The sequence below is a fragment of the Pecten maximus genome, unplaced genomic scaffold (assembly GCF_902652985.1).
Source record: "Pecten maximus unplaced genomic scaffold, xPecMax1.1, whole genome shotgun sequence".
Taxonomy (NCBI): Eukaryota; Metazoa; Mollusca; class Bivalvia; order Pectinida; family Pectinidae; genus Pecten; species Pecten maximus.
Window position 1 is genome coordinate 1 of NW_022982773.1, and position 15,828 is coordinate 15,828.

Here is a 15,828-nt window from a genome sequence, read left to right on the forward strand (position 1 = left end):
GTGCTCTTGGTAGGACAGATGATATTAAGGCTGCATGCTACCTTACTGTGGTAGGACAGATGATATTAAGGCTGTATGCTACCTTACTGTGGTAGGACAGGTGATATTAAGGCTGTATGCTACCTTACTGTGGTAGGACAGGTGATATTAAGGCTGTATGCTACCTTACTGTGGTAGGACAGATGGTATTAAGGCTGTATGTTACCTTACTGTGGTAGGACAGGTAATATTACAGATTTATGCTACCTTACTGTGGTTAGATAAGTAATATTAAGGCTGCATGCTACCTTACTGTGGTAGGACAGATGGTATTAAGGCTGTATGGTACCTTACTGTGGTAGGACAGATGGTATTAAGGCTTTATGCTACCTTACTGTGGTAGGACAGATGATATTAAGGCTGTATGCTACCTTAATGTGGTAGGACAGGTGATATTAAGGCTGTATGCTACCTTACTGTGGTAGGACAGGTGATATTAAGGCTGTATGCTACCTTACTGTGGTAGGACAGATGGTATTAAGGCTGTATGTTACCTTACTGTGGTAGGACAGGTAATATTACAGATTTATGCTACCTTACTGTGGTTAGATAAGTAATATTAAGGCTGCATGCTACCTTACTGTGGTAGGACAGATGGTATTAAGGCTGTATGGTACCTTACTGTGGTAGGACAGATGGTATTAAGGCTTTATGCTACCTTACTGTGGTAGGACAGATGATATTAAGGCTGTATGCTACCTTAATGTGGTAGGACAGGTGATATTAAGGCTGTATGCTACCTTACTTTGGTATGACAGGTACATTTTGATATAGGACTGCATGCCACTGTACTGCGATAAGAAAATATTGAACTAGTTTGACATGAATGGCAATCCTAGGAATATGCAAAAAAAACTGGAACATTCATCATTCTGTCAGACATTGGTTCCACTCTTTATTCCTTACTTTTGAGGAAATTTGAAAACTAAATTATGTGCATCCTTTAACAGCTAGTGACTGGACTGTCTATCCATTCTCTACACAAAACCAAAAGGACTATGAGAACCTCATGTCAGTATATCTGGATGCTGTCTTCTATCCTCAGCTCCGTGAATTGGACTTCAGGTAATTAAATTTTTGTTTTAAACATGAGAAATAGACATCAACTGTTTGAATGAAGAGAGACATGTTGTTTTAATACTAGTTCTTCATTTTGTTTTCTTGGTCGATGCTCTAAAGCAAATCTTTCAAGATGTCTGAAGCTTAACTTTTGAAAACTACCGGTATTTATCTTGATGAAACATATGTATCACTCACAAACTCTGTCCAATGTATTATGATCAGATAACTGCCAACTTCATTTTAAGGTCAAAGGGTCAATTTTGTGTAACATTTTCAATAAAATCATTGCCCACGTAAAAAAATCTAGTTTTGAGTGCAATCAGATCCCTGCAACCTTCATATGAAGGTCAAAGGTCAATTAAGTGCAACATTTTTTGATACTTTGTCAGGGGAGAGCAATGCTTTTGTGACACCTTGTAACTGAACTTCAGATGTTTGTATTTTCTTTAGATATGGAAAATGGGATAATTATTGTTTTTAATATTTTTCAGACAAGAAGGATGGCGTTTAGAACATGAGGATCCAAACAATCCCGAATCCCCGATCCTATTTAAGGGTGTGGTCTACAACGAGATGAAGGGAGTGTTTGTAAGTTAACTTAATTAATCCAGAATCCCTGATCCTATCTAAGGGTCTACAACGAGATGAAGGGAGTGTTTGTAAGTTAACTTAATTAATCCAGAATCCCTGATCCTATTTAAGGGTCTACAACGAGATGAAGGGAGTGTTTGTAAGTTAACTTAATTAATCCAGAATCCCTGATCCTATTTAAGGGTCTACAACGAGATGAAGGGAGTGTTTGTAAGATAACTTAATTAATCCAGAATCCCTGATCCTATTTAAGGGTCTACAACGAGATGAAGGGAGTGTTTGTAAGATAACTTAATTAATCCAGAATCCCTGATCCTATTTAAGGGTCTACAACGAGATGAAGGGAGTGTTTGTAAGATAACTTAATTAATCCAGAATCCCTGATCCTATTTAAGGGTCTACAACGAGATGAAGGGAGTGTTTGTAAGATAACTTAATTAATCCAGAATCCCTGATCCTATTTAAGGGTCTACAACGAGATGAAGGGAGTGTTTGTAAGATAACTTAATTAATCCAGAATCCCTGATCCTATTTAAGGGTCTACAACGAGATGAAGGGAGTGTTTGTAAGATAACTTAATTAATCCAGAATCCCTGATCCTATTTAAGGGTGGGGTCTACAATGAGTTTTCTTTTGCCATTGCCACTTTAGTGGGCATCTATTATAAAATATTTCACGAGAGAAAATAAAACAAACTGTTGGGTTGCTAAACTTGAAAAATGGCTTCTTCCATAGTAACGCATCCTCAATACTCCAGGTGTTTGTTCACTATTCTCAGCACCACTGGAATATGTCATGACAAAAATCGAAAGCTCAGTTGCCGCCATCTTGTGGTTAAAACAAAAATGCTAGTTTGATTTTTTGAGGTACATGTCAAATAAATCTTTGGGTAGCCAAACCATTAAAGTGACAGGCTTTGTACTTGGTTGTCACTCCACCGTAATCTTTAAAGAAATGCATCAACATAGCAATTATTACAAATATTTTTAGCCCACCATCATCAGATGGTGGGCTATTCAAATCGCCTTGCGTCCGTGGTCCGTGGTCCGTCCGTCCGTCCCTCCCTCCCTCCCTCCCTCCGTCCGTCCGTCCGTCCGTCCGTCCGTCCCTCCGTCCGTCCGTCCGTCCGTCCGTCCGTAAACAATTCTTGTTATCGCTAATCCTCAGAAAGTACCGAAGGGATCTTTCTCAAATTTCATATGTAGGTTCCCCTTGGTGCCTAGTTATGCATATTGCATTTTGGGACCGATCGGAAAACAACATGGCCGACAGGCAGCCATCTTGGATTTTGACCATTGAAGTTTGTTATCGCTATTTCTGAGAAAGAGCTGAAGGGATCTTTCTCAAATTTCATATGTTGGTTTCCCTTGGTGCCTAGTTATGCATATTGCATTTTGGGACCGATCGGAAAACAACATGGCCGACAGGCAGCCATCTTGGATTTTGACAATTGAAGTTTGTTATCGCTATTTCTAAGAAAGTACTGAAGGGAACTTTCTCAAATTTGATATGTGGGTTTCCCTTGGTGCCTAGTTATGCATATTGCATTTTGTGACCGATCGGAAAACAACATGGCCGACAGGCAGCCATCTTGGATTTTGACCATTGAAGTTTGTTATCACTATTTCTGAGAAAGTACTGAAGAGATCTTTCTCAAATTTTATATATAGGTTTCCCTTGGTGCCTAGTTATGCATATTGCATTTTGGGACCGATCGGAAAACAACATGGCCGACGGGCAGCCATCTTGGAATTTGACCATTGAAGTTTGTTATCGCTATTTCTAAGAAAGTACTGAAGGGATCTTTCTCAAATTTCATATGTAGGTTCCCCTTGGTGCCTAGTTATGCATATTGCATTTTGAGACCAATCGGAAAACAACATGGCCGACAGGCAGCCATCTTGGATTTTGACAATTGAAGATTGTTATCGCTATTTCTCAAAAAGCACAGAAGGGATCTTTCTCAAATTTCATATGTAGGTTCCCCTTAGTGCCTAGTTATGCATATTGCATTTTGAGACCGATCTGAAAACAACATGGCCGACAGGCAGCCATCTTGGATTTTGACCATTGAAGTTTGTTATCGCTATTTCTGTGAAAGTACTAAAGAGATCTTTTTCATATTTGTTATGTAGGTTCCCCTTGGTGCTTAGTTATGCATATAGCATTTTGAGACCAATCGGAAAACAATATGGCCGACAGGCAGCCATCTTGGATTTTGACCATTAAAGTTTGTTATTGCCATTTCTGAGAAAGTACTGAAGGGATCTTTCTCAAATTTCATATGTAGGTTCCCCTTGGTGCCTGGTAATGCATATCGCATTTTGGGACTGATCGGAAAACAACATGGCCGACAGGCAGCCATCTTGGATTTTGACCATAGAAGTTTGTTATCGCTATTTCTGAGAAAGTTCTGATTGGATCTTTCTCCAATTTCATATGTAGGTTCCTCTTGGTGCCTAGTTATGCATATTGCATTTTGAGACCAATCAGAAAACAACATGGCCGACAGGCAGCCATCTTGGATTTCGAAAATTGAAACTGGTTATCACTATTACTAAGAAACTAATGAAGGGATCTTCCTGAAATTTCATATGTAGGTTCCCCCAGGTGCCTAGTTATGCATATTGCATTTTGAGACCAATCGGAAAACAACATGGCCGACAAGCAGCAATCTTGGATTTTGACAATTGAAGTTTGTTATCACTATTTCTCAGAAAGTACTGAAGGAATCTTTCTCAAATTCCATATATATAGTGCCTAAATCTTAAATTTTATATATAGGTTTCCCTTGTTTGAAAAGTACTATAGGTTTCTTCTGAGTTTACACAGATTAGTAAGACTTAGAAGAAGAGAAAAGTAGAGAAAAGATCAATCTGACATGGAACCTATAAAGAACATTCAATGGTGGGCGCCAAGATCCCTCTGGGATCTCTTGTTCTTGATAAAAATCAAATAGCTAGTTGTATGATTTTGATTGGGTCATGACAAATTCCAGAGGTGCAGAGAGCACAAGTATTCCTTTTTTAAAGATCTTAGCAAATATATATTCTCACAAATTTTAACTTAAGTGAAAGATGCATTTTTATTTCACTGAGACTTTGAAACATGTGTAAAACAAGAACGGGGTGTGATGCAATAAGTTTATGTAATTTGTAAATACAGACATATGACAACCTACACCAGCAGGGTTAGTGTTATTGAGGTGTAATGATAATATAACAATATGGTTACACAGTCAGTTACAACCGTCTGAGTTTTATCTTAACATGAATGTCTAAAACAAACCATTGGTAAAAATACAATGTATATTCTGATTGGACCTGTCTGTTGCAGTCTGATTCCATGAACATATTTATGCAAGCTGTCCAGAACAAACTGATGCCAAACCATACCTATGGTGTTGTATCCGGGGGAGATCCACCAGCCATCACAGGCCTCACCTGGCAACAGCTGAAAGACTTCCATCATTCCCACTACCATCCGACCAACTCAAAGTAAGTCACTCTAGATGCAAAGGAAGTCACTATCATTTCGAAGTTAGTCACTATTGGCTAACTCAATCAATTCACTCTTGACAAACTCAAAGTGAGTCAGCCTAACTCAATCTAAGTCACTCTTGACATATAGTAAATCACTTTCAACAAACTCAAAGTAAGGCCCTCTCAACAAACTAAGTCACTTTCAACTTACTCAAATTAAGTCACTTTCAACTTACTAAAATAAAGTCACTCTCAACACACGCAAATTTAAAGTGAGTCACCCTCAACAAACTTGTGACAAATTAAGTCACTTTCAACAAACTCAAAGTTAGTCACCCTCAACAAACTCAAAGTCACTAAACACAAAGTAAGCCATTCTCAATAAACACAAAGTTAGACACTCTCACCAAACCCAACGTAATTCACCCACAACAAACTCAAAATGAGTCACCCTCATTAAAAAGTTATCTGTAAACTGATAATGATATAGATTCAACAAAGTATATCTTATCCCCACGTAAAGTATATCTTATCCCCACGTAAAGTATATCTTATCCCCACGTAAAGTATGTCTTATCCCCACGTAAAGTATATCTTATCCTCATGTAAAGTATATCTTATCCCCACGTAAAGTATGTCTTATCCCCACGTAAAGTATATCTTATCCTCATGTAAAGTATATCTTATCCCCACGTAAAGAATATCTTATCCCCACGTAAAGTATATCTTATCCTCACGTAAAATATATCTTATCCCCACGTAAAGTATATCTTATCCCCACGTAAAGTATATCTTATCCTCATGTAAAGTATATCTTATCCCCACGTAAAGTATATCTTATCCCCACATAAAGTATATCTTATCCCCACGTAAAGTATATCTTATCCCCACATAAAGTATATCTTATCCCCACATAAAGTATATCTTATCCCCACATAAAGTATATCTTATCCTCATGTAAAGTATATCTTATCCTCATGTAAAGTATATCTTATCCTCATGTAAAGTATATCTTATCCCCACGTAAAGTATATCTTATCCCCATGTAAAGTATATCTTATCCCCACGTAAAGTATATCTTATCCCCACGTAAAGTATATCTTATCCTCATGTAAAGTATATCTTATCCTCATGTAAAGTATATCTTATCCCCACGTAAAGTATATCTTATCCTCATGTAAAGTATATCTTATCCTCATGTAAAGTATATCTTATCCCCACGTAAAGTATATCTTATCCTCATGTAAAGTATATCTTATCCTCACATAAAGTATATCTTATCCCCACGTAAAGTATATCTTATCCTCATGTAAAGTATATCTTATCCCCACGTAAAGTATATCTTATCCCCACGTAAAGTATATCTTATCCCCACGTAAAGTATATCTTATCCCCACGTAAAGTATATCTTATCCCCACGTAAAGTATGTCTTATCCCCATGTAAAGTATATCTTATCCCCACGTAAAGTATATCTTATCCTCATGTAAAGTATATCTTATCCCCACGTAAAGTATATTTTATCCCCACGTAAAGTATATCTTATCCCCACGTAAAGTATATCTTATCCCCACGTAAAGTATATCTTATCCCCACGTGAAGTATATCTTATCCCCACGTGAAGTATATCTTATCCCCACGTGAAGTATATCTTATCCCCACGTAAAGTATATCTTATCCTCACGTAAAGTATATCTTATCCCCACGTAAAGTATATCTTATCCCCACGTAAAGTATATCTTATCCCCACGTAAAGTATATCTTATCCCCACGTAAAGTATATATTATCCCCACGTAAAGTATATCTTATCCCCACGTAAAGTATATCTTATCCTCACGTAAAGGATATCTTATCCCCACGTAAAGTATATCTTATCCTCACGTAAAGTATATCTTATCCCCACGTAAAGTATATCTTATCCCCACGTAAAGTATATCTTATCCTCACGTAAAGTATATCTTATCCCCACGTAAAGTATATCTTATCCCCACGTAAAGTATATCTTATCCCCACGTAAAGTATATCTTATCCCCACGTAAAGTATATCTTATCCCCACGTAAAGTATATCTTATCCTCACGTAAAGTATATCTTATCCCCACGTAAAGTATATCTTATCCCCAGGTAAAGTATATCTTATCCCCACGTAAAGAATATCTTATCCCCACGTAAAGTATATCTTATCCTCACGTAAAGTATATCTTATCCCCACGTAAAGTATATCTTATCCTCACGTAAAGTATATCTTATCCCCACGTAAAGTATATCTTATCCCCACGTAAAGTATATCTTATCCCCACGTAAAGTATATCTTATCCCCACGTAAAGTATATCTTATCCCCATGTAAAGTATATCTTATCCCCACGTAAAGTATATCTTATCCCCACGTAAAGTATATCTTATCCCCACGTAAAGTATATCTTATCCCCACGTAAAGTATATCTTATCCCCACGTAAAGTATATCCTATCCCCACGTAAAGTATATCTTATCCCCACGTAAAGTATATCTTATCCCCATGTAAAGTATATCTTATCCCCACGTAAAGTATATCCTATCCCCACGTAAAGTATATCTTATCCCCACGTAAAGTATATCTTATCCCCACGTAAAGTATATCTTATCCCCACGTAAAGTATATCTTATCCCCACGTAAAGTATATCTTATCCCCACGTAAAGTATATCTTATCCCCACGTAAAGTATATCTTATCCCCAAGCTACTACCTGCTAGATTAATTAATTACTAAACCAGACTTGCCAATACCAGGTATAAATGGTACTGAATGTCATCTGTTTTAGGATTTCACCCTAAGGCTTGTAAAATACAAGCCTCCTCCCAACACATGAATTAAGATGACCTTCTATACATCTTCATGACCTTTCCTGACTGACCTGCCTTCCAGTATAATTGATACTGTAATTATAAACTAAATATCTTAAACATTTTCGCCAGGTTCACAACGTATGGTGACATCCCTTTAGAGCGCCACCTAGAGCTCATTAATGGAAACTACCTGGAGAAATTTGACCGAATCAGCATTGATACACGAGTGCCACTGGAGCCCCGATGGAGCGAGTCTGTAAGTTTGAGGATAAGGTCATGCAGTGGTAGCACACACACTTTATATTGGTACTCCGGTATCCTTTTGTAGTAAGAACCCTTGTGCATATCCATCTTGGCCAACAGAGGTGGATATAATTTGGTATAACTTGTTTTGTGGTTTTTGTAGAATAAGTGAATTTTATATTTTATGTAAGGTTATTCACTTCCTAGATATCTATAGCTTTAACTTGTAAGCTAGCTGTAAATACAGAGAAATGTGTCCTAGGCTCGGTTAAAACCGGAACAAGGACGTTAAGACCCATCAATGAGCACAGATAATTTATTTTTGGAAATTTAAAATCTACCAAGTATAAACCTCTATATGTTTTAATAACATCCATTAGTTATGAATGTTTGGATGACCAAATGAGATGTTTGTGACATATGTCAGTTAAAACTAACACATCAGGGAAGGATCCATGGTGGGTGGTTAAACCCATCCAGGGTTGGTTTGCATTTGCAGTGTCCTTGGGTAAGAAAATTGATTCCAGTTACCCTATAAAACAGATGACATGCCCTCCAGTATGTTGTTAAGTGAGGTAGCCATCAGCTACTACAAGGAAAACTAGTCCCAAAGTTACTTTGGTTGCTGATAGGTGATGACCAGAGTAAACAAACAAAAATCTGAGTGAATTGTGACATACCTTTGACTGGTTCATTTTTACAGAGAACAGCACACATCACATGTTCCTACGACCCAACGGCCACCGAGAAGCAGACAACAGTCTCAGCCAACTTCTTACTGTCCGAGTAAGTATAATTTATTGGGGTTGGGGGGTTATTACATACATAAAATTTTCACCTGGGTGAGTATTCTATGGAGATTAAAATTTTGTAGCACACCTGTATCACATTACTTGGAATATAAACTCTAGTTTAACTTACTACGATAGAGGTACAGCCAAACCTGCTCTAACGATCGCCTGTATATAACGACCACCTGTATATAATGACCGCCTGTATATAACGACCACTTGTATATAACGACCACCTGTATATAACGACCACTTGTATATAACAACCGCCTGTATATAACGACCGCCTGTATATAATGACTGCCTGTATATAACGACCACCTGTATATAACGACCGCCTGTATATAACGACCGCCTGTCTAAGTGACCGGTTTTCTGTCTCCCCTGGGGCGGTCTGTATAGACAGGTTTGACTGTACATGTACTCAACGTTGGTAGATGGTTATCGTGACATTATTTTCATCGATCAGGTGGATAGCAGACATAAAATACTATATATATATTTTTAATTACAAATATTTCATATCTATAAAGCCCATTTCAAGAATATATGGTGTTACTGTAGATATGTGAAAGTGGAAAGTATAATTTTGTTACCGGCAGACCACCTAACTAGCTTAGGCTAGTAGGAATTTCCTAGTCTAGTGGTAGGATGTCTTTTGATAGAAACAATAGGTCACTACTTTGAGGCCAAGCATAGGCAGGATATTTTTCATTACCCCTTCCTAATACAGATAAACTACCTGTTTCACTTACAACTGGTTAGCTACCATTTGCCGCTTTTCTTAATTTGTAAATTATAAAGATATAAAACGATCAACTCAATTGATGTTTATTTTACAGAATTTCAGATATATTTGAATCCTTCACGATGAATATCATTTGCACCCTTTTGACGGATGGAGAAACATCTCCGTTTTATCAGGCTCTACTTGAGGCAAACATCGGATCTGATTATGCCCCATTGACAGGGTAAGAATGTTATATTTACCCCTTTTTATGCTCCCAAAATACAAGTTCACATTTTAGACCATGATTTGATGTAAATTTCTGCGGATTAGATTTTGTAGGTCATGGTTAAAAGTTGAGAGATCACGGGTCACACTTTTATCAAATAACTGCGTGTATTTGATTTTTATGGAATGATTTTGATAGCTAATTAGATGCACCATTTTACAAGCAAGAAGATGGGGGTACATTATATATCTTTATGAAAACCTGTTCAATGCCCTGTAGGTAGGGCTTAATAATCCACCCCTTTTGCGTGATCATAATACGAGACTAAATTTGTGAAAATAAAGAAGTGTATTCACAAAATGTAAGTAATTAACAGTATACTGTATTGTAAACATGCACATTTCAGTGGTGATCTTATTTTAGCACTGTCCATGCTAAAATCAGTCCTCTAATTTATGATTTCACTAATTATATTTTCTGTCATTTGTTTTCTTCTATACCATTTTTGGATGCATCAATTTATTATCACTCTAGTGGGTTTCAATTCAGTTACCAGTTATGTGCTAAAACTTGAGTGGTCGAGAATGAATATTTTTACAGTATATCCCACAGACAGTAAGGTGTGTAAAATGATTGTTTATCAAGCACTCCTACACACATCCTTAAAGCTTCCTGTCCCATTTTTCCTTCTTATGATTGACGTTGAATATATTGGTGCAGGCTGATCCCTTGGATTTTACAGAGTTATGGCCCTTTTTCATATTTTCTGGACTAGCTAGGGCATCATAAAATTTCATTAGATTTTGCTTTGAAACCTGATACATGTAGAATAGAATTATATAGTTATACATATCTTACCATGTAACTTTCATGTCAATTTTCTTCAGGTATCAAGGAGAAATGAAAGAAGCAGCTTTTAGTGTTGGACTGCGGGGCATTCATACTGATGATGTAGATAAGGTCAAGGACATCATCAGTTCGACCTTTGACAAGGTCATCAGGTAAGTTTTAATACCAGTCAATGTTGGAGCATCCATACTGACAATGAAGATAAGGTCAAGGTTATCATCAGTGTGACCTTTGACAAGGTCATCAGGTGAGTACTAACACCAGTCAGTGTTTGATCATGATAGGCAAATTAAAGTTAAAGTCATGTTTTCACTGAATTTGAATTACATTCTCTGTACATTAAATTGTAGTGCATTAAAAAATAACACTCCTAGTACCCTATCATTGGGAAACTTGTGATGGATCAAACTTTTGAAAAAATATTAACCATATTGATTTCACATCGCTATTAAAATTGCCCTGCGTCTGTTGTCTGTGGTCCGTGGTCTGTCCGTAGGTCCGTAAACAATTCTTGTTATTGCTATTTCTCAGAAAGCACTAAAAGGATCTTTCTCAAATTTCATATGTGAGTTCCCCTTGGTCCCTAGGTGTGCATGTTGCATTTTGGAACCGATTGGAAAATAACATTGCCGACAGGCAGCCATCTTGGATTTTGACAATTGCAGGTTGCTCCTGCTATGTCGTGTTATATAAAGTTATTAATTGTTTTGAAGGAAGAGTGAAAGAAGGGAAAAGAAGAAAAAAATCAGTCTTTCATTTGACTGATACTGATCATTCAATGATGGGCACCCAGATCCCTAAGGGATCTTTTGTCATTTTAACAAGATAGCAAATTTATTACAAGGATATGTGGGTGGTGAGCTTTTTGCTGATCAAAATTCTAGCCTAAAGGTGCTAAAATTAGGCCTTTATTACGAATCTATGGTTACAGTATGTGTGTCATATGGGATTTTGAACTGGCTAAATCATGGTTTGTTTAAATGCTTATAGTATGTTATATTATAACTTCAGTGATATATTGAATTTTGTATTGATAACAATGTAGGATCCTTTGGGCTCTTCCAATGAAATATCTACCTAATGGCAGGACTCCAGGTTTGTCCGACAGGGACCACCCATAGAAGTGATTTAATTCAAACACTATCATTATAACAAGCTGCATTGTCTCCAGTACCCACCATTTATAGATTGTTTATCTGGAGTCCCCCTGTAGGATATGTACTTTACTGGCATAGCCCTTACTCCTATAAGAGGTCTTAGACCACCCATTTGGTGAATCGTCGACACTGTACCCTTTCTTGCCATGTGGAACCCTAACTTTGTTAGAAATGGCAAAAAAAATAGTCCATGAAAACAAATGTGTCCATAGGGTAAAAACAGAACAGATTTGTTTTCACATTAATCATTTGTATGAAAATAACATCTTTGGAAGGAGACCAAGCTATCGGTTACTAATATAGCAATGTTGTTAACTTGTTAGGTCCATGACTCTATAAAGTCATCACTTTCGAATTAAAAGTCATTTCTAGATCAGCATTTGCAAAATTATTTATTTGCAATATGTCTGAAGAGTAAGTTCACGAAATAGAGTATTCGTGAAATCAAAGTGATTTACAGTTTATATCATGGGTGATGGTTTATATTGTATTTATTGTATTAACATTATGCAAAGTAATGTGACCTTTGACCTACAGTGAGTATTGTTGTATATTATATCTATTGTAATGTGTAATAATGTGACCTTTGACCTACAATGAGGATTGTCGTATATTATATCTATTGTATTACCGTAATGTGTAATAATGTGACCTTTGACCTACAGTGAGTATTGTTGTATATTATATCTATTGTTATGTGTAATAATGTGACCTTTGACCTACAGTGAGTATTGTTGTATATTATATCTATTGTAATGTTTAATAATGTGACCTTTGACCTACAGTGAGTATTGTTGTATGTCATATCTATTGTATTACCGTAATGTGTAAAAATGTGACCTTTGACCTACAATGAGGATTGTCATATATTATATCGATTGTATTACTGTTATGTGTAATAATATGACCTTTGACCTACAGTGACGATTGTCGTATGTTATATCTATTGTTATGTATAATAATGTGACCTTTGACCTACAGTGAGGGTTTTGACCAGAAGAACATTGATGCCCTACTACATCGTATCGAGCTGGGACTGAAACACCAGTCTGCAAATTTTGGCCTCAACATGGCATTGGTAAGCATGGCGATGGACATTTTTCCGTACTCATTATATATACATATATGTGTTATGTTCAACCAGACCAAACTAGAATATAACGCACCTTACTAGCTCAGACTAGTGGGGACATCCCTTCAGACCAGTGGTAAGATGTGGAGAGTATAGGTCACCTTACTAACTTAGGCTACTGTGAATTTTCCTTTAGCCTAGTGGTTGGATGTTTGCCGTGAGAGCAAGAGAGCCTGCTGGTTCAAGCCTTGGAATGGGAAGGATATTTTTGCATTACTCCTATTTCTTCTATGTACCAGTATCAACCTGTGTACTATAAGCCCCTATCCCTAGGAGAATATAGAGGGAGGGGACGTATTATCAAGCACCCCTTGTTTCAAAGCTAATTTCATATGGCCGTATTCAGCAAATGGAAAAGAGGAGGGGGCTTAGTGCCAAACATCAGTGTAATGTTAATTGATGCTGACCATTTTTATACGTCTTAAGCGTCTGTTTGTATAATTATAATGGGGGCCGTGGTGGCCGAGTGGTTAAGGTGTCCCGACACTTAACCGCTAGCCCTCCAACTCTGGGTCATGAGTTTGAAACCCACATGGGGCAGTTGCCAGGTACTGACTGTAGGCTGGTGGTTTTTTCTCCGGGTACTCCGCTTTCCTCCATCTCCAGAATCTGGCACTTCCTTAAATGAAACTGGTGGTTAATATCATGTTAAACAAAATAAACCAAGCCAAGAGTTATCAATGAATGTCCAGTATTGGTATTTTACCCAAAATATGTCAGTTCTACATGGATAAAATTAATAGATTGGCAGAAAATGATGATAAAATAAACAAATTGACAGAAAATGATGATAGAATAAAAGAAATGGAAGAAAATCATGTTAAACATATTAGAAGTAAATCCTATGTAATGACATTGTTTACCACAATCCATGCCGGCTTGACGTCACACACCTGTGTTCACATACAATGTAATTGTATTCTACAGTTTTGTTTCTGGTATTAAAGGAATATGGTTGAAAAAATTGAATGTTTTGTTCATTATAGAATCTGGCCTCAGTCTGGAACCATGACGGAGACCCAATGTTGGCACTGCAGATCAACAGACAGATTACACAATTCCGACAGGCCCTCACTGACAACCCATCCTTCCTTCAGGACAAGGTCAAACAGTACTTCAAGGTCAGTTAAATAGCTTGATTAAGTATACATTATATAGCACACACTCTTAAGACTTTATGAAACAAGTCGGAGGTTTTGTAAAATGTAGACGTAAACAAGATCGTTTTAATATCCTTGAATTTGACAAAGGTCTTTGACTGCCTGGTAGAAGATAGTAAGCTATTAAAAGAATTGGCTGATATCTTATAAGCATGCTGGTTACCATAAGTCACTGTAGGAGAGTTTTAGACACATAACAAGGATTCTGTCTCTGATTTTAGTGAATTTTGACAGCTGGTTACAATCAAGGATTCTGTCTCTAATTTTAGTGAATTTTGACAGCTGGTGGCCATGAGGGTGAACAGCTCCTGTAAGTACTCAAGAGCTGTTCTATTTAATGCATTGTATGTGTACATCAAAATCTTATATTGTGACCTGTATCTATTGTTTTTATTGTAGGACAATCCCCATTGTCTGGTGATCACTATGGAGCCTGACAAAGACTTTGAGGAGGTCAGAAGCAAAGAGGAATCCGAAAGACTGAAGCAGCATGTTAGCCAACTGACCGCTGCTGACCGCAAGATTATTCTAGACACAGGTGAGAGATTATACAGATGCTTACAAGTCCAGGTACTGACAGTCAGGGTCCAGTGGTTCAAGAGGTCATTAGCTTAATCATTTGATTAATGAAAATCTCATTTCCCCTTAACATCAAAACCCGAATGTGTGTATTCCTTAAAATAGACAAGTAGGAAGAGACTGATGAGGGTTAAAGTTTCATAGAATTTTGTCAAGTTCGTTTTACAAGAAATTATAATATCAGGATTTAAAAATTGTTATTAAATTATGATTAGCCTGACCACCTTTTGAATAACTGTCATGGGTAGGGGTGATATATGCTAAAGGTCACATGGTAGGGGTCACAAGTGATGTTGAGGAGACTTAATTGAGGACTTTTTATTGATTCATGTTCAGATGTGATACCAACCAATAAAAAGAATTGACCAACTTTGTTCTCTAATCCAAGAGATTAAAAACTTTCAAAAATGTGTCCTGCACCCAATTTCGGAATAGATAAAATAATCTTAAGACAGCTCTTCACCAGAGTGAGAATTTGTCTGTCGGTCATTGTTATATGAATGCCAGAATAAATTATCTGCTGGTTAACATTTAACAAAATGGAAAGAGCCCTGACGATAAGGTGGTTATGGTTGGATTGCAGAATAAAAGGTAGAACGATGGTATTGTATCTGATGGCCATATATTATATGGTAAAGATAAGGGGGCGAACTGGGAGACTGAGATGATAGCTTGGAACATAGGTGTGGGGTTCAAACACAGGGACACAGGTTAAGGTGACACGTGTGATGGGGGCACATGTGAGGGGGGGCACATGTGAGGAGGACACATGTGAGGGGGCACATGTGAGGGGGGCACATGTGAGGGGGACACATGGGCACATGTGAGAGGGGCACATGTGAGGGGGACACATGTGAGGAAGCACATGTGAGGGGGACACATGAGGGTGACACATGTGAGGGGACACATGTTAGGAGGGGGCACATGTGAGGAGGCACATGTGAGGGGGACACATGAGGGTG

At 37.5% G+C, this 15,828-nt stretch overlaps 1 protein-coding gene across 1 annotated transcript; it reads left to right on the top strand.

Annotated features, from left to right (window-relative positions):
- Window positions 1-970: 970 nt before the first annotated feature.
- LOC117320923 (presequence protease, mitochondrial-like) lies at window positions 971-14,825 on the top strand (the record flags this gene model as incomplete). The annotated part of the gene is made up of 10 exons (XM_033875402.1): window positions 971-1,104; window positions 1,593-1,689; window positions 5,029-5,189; window positions 8,129-8,255; window positions 8,946-9,028; window positions 9,876-10,004; window positions 10,877-10,990; window positions 12,977-13,073; window positions 14,114-14,248; window positions 14,687-14,825. Coding segments are annotated over 10 exons (1,216 nt in total), but the record flags the coding sequence as incomplete, so codon positions are not given.
- Between the last annotated feature and the right edge of the window lie 1,003 nt (window positions 14,826-15,828).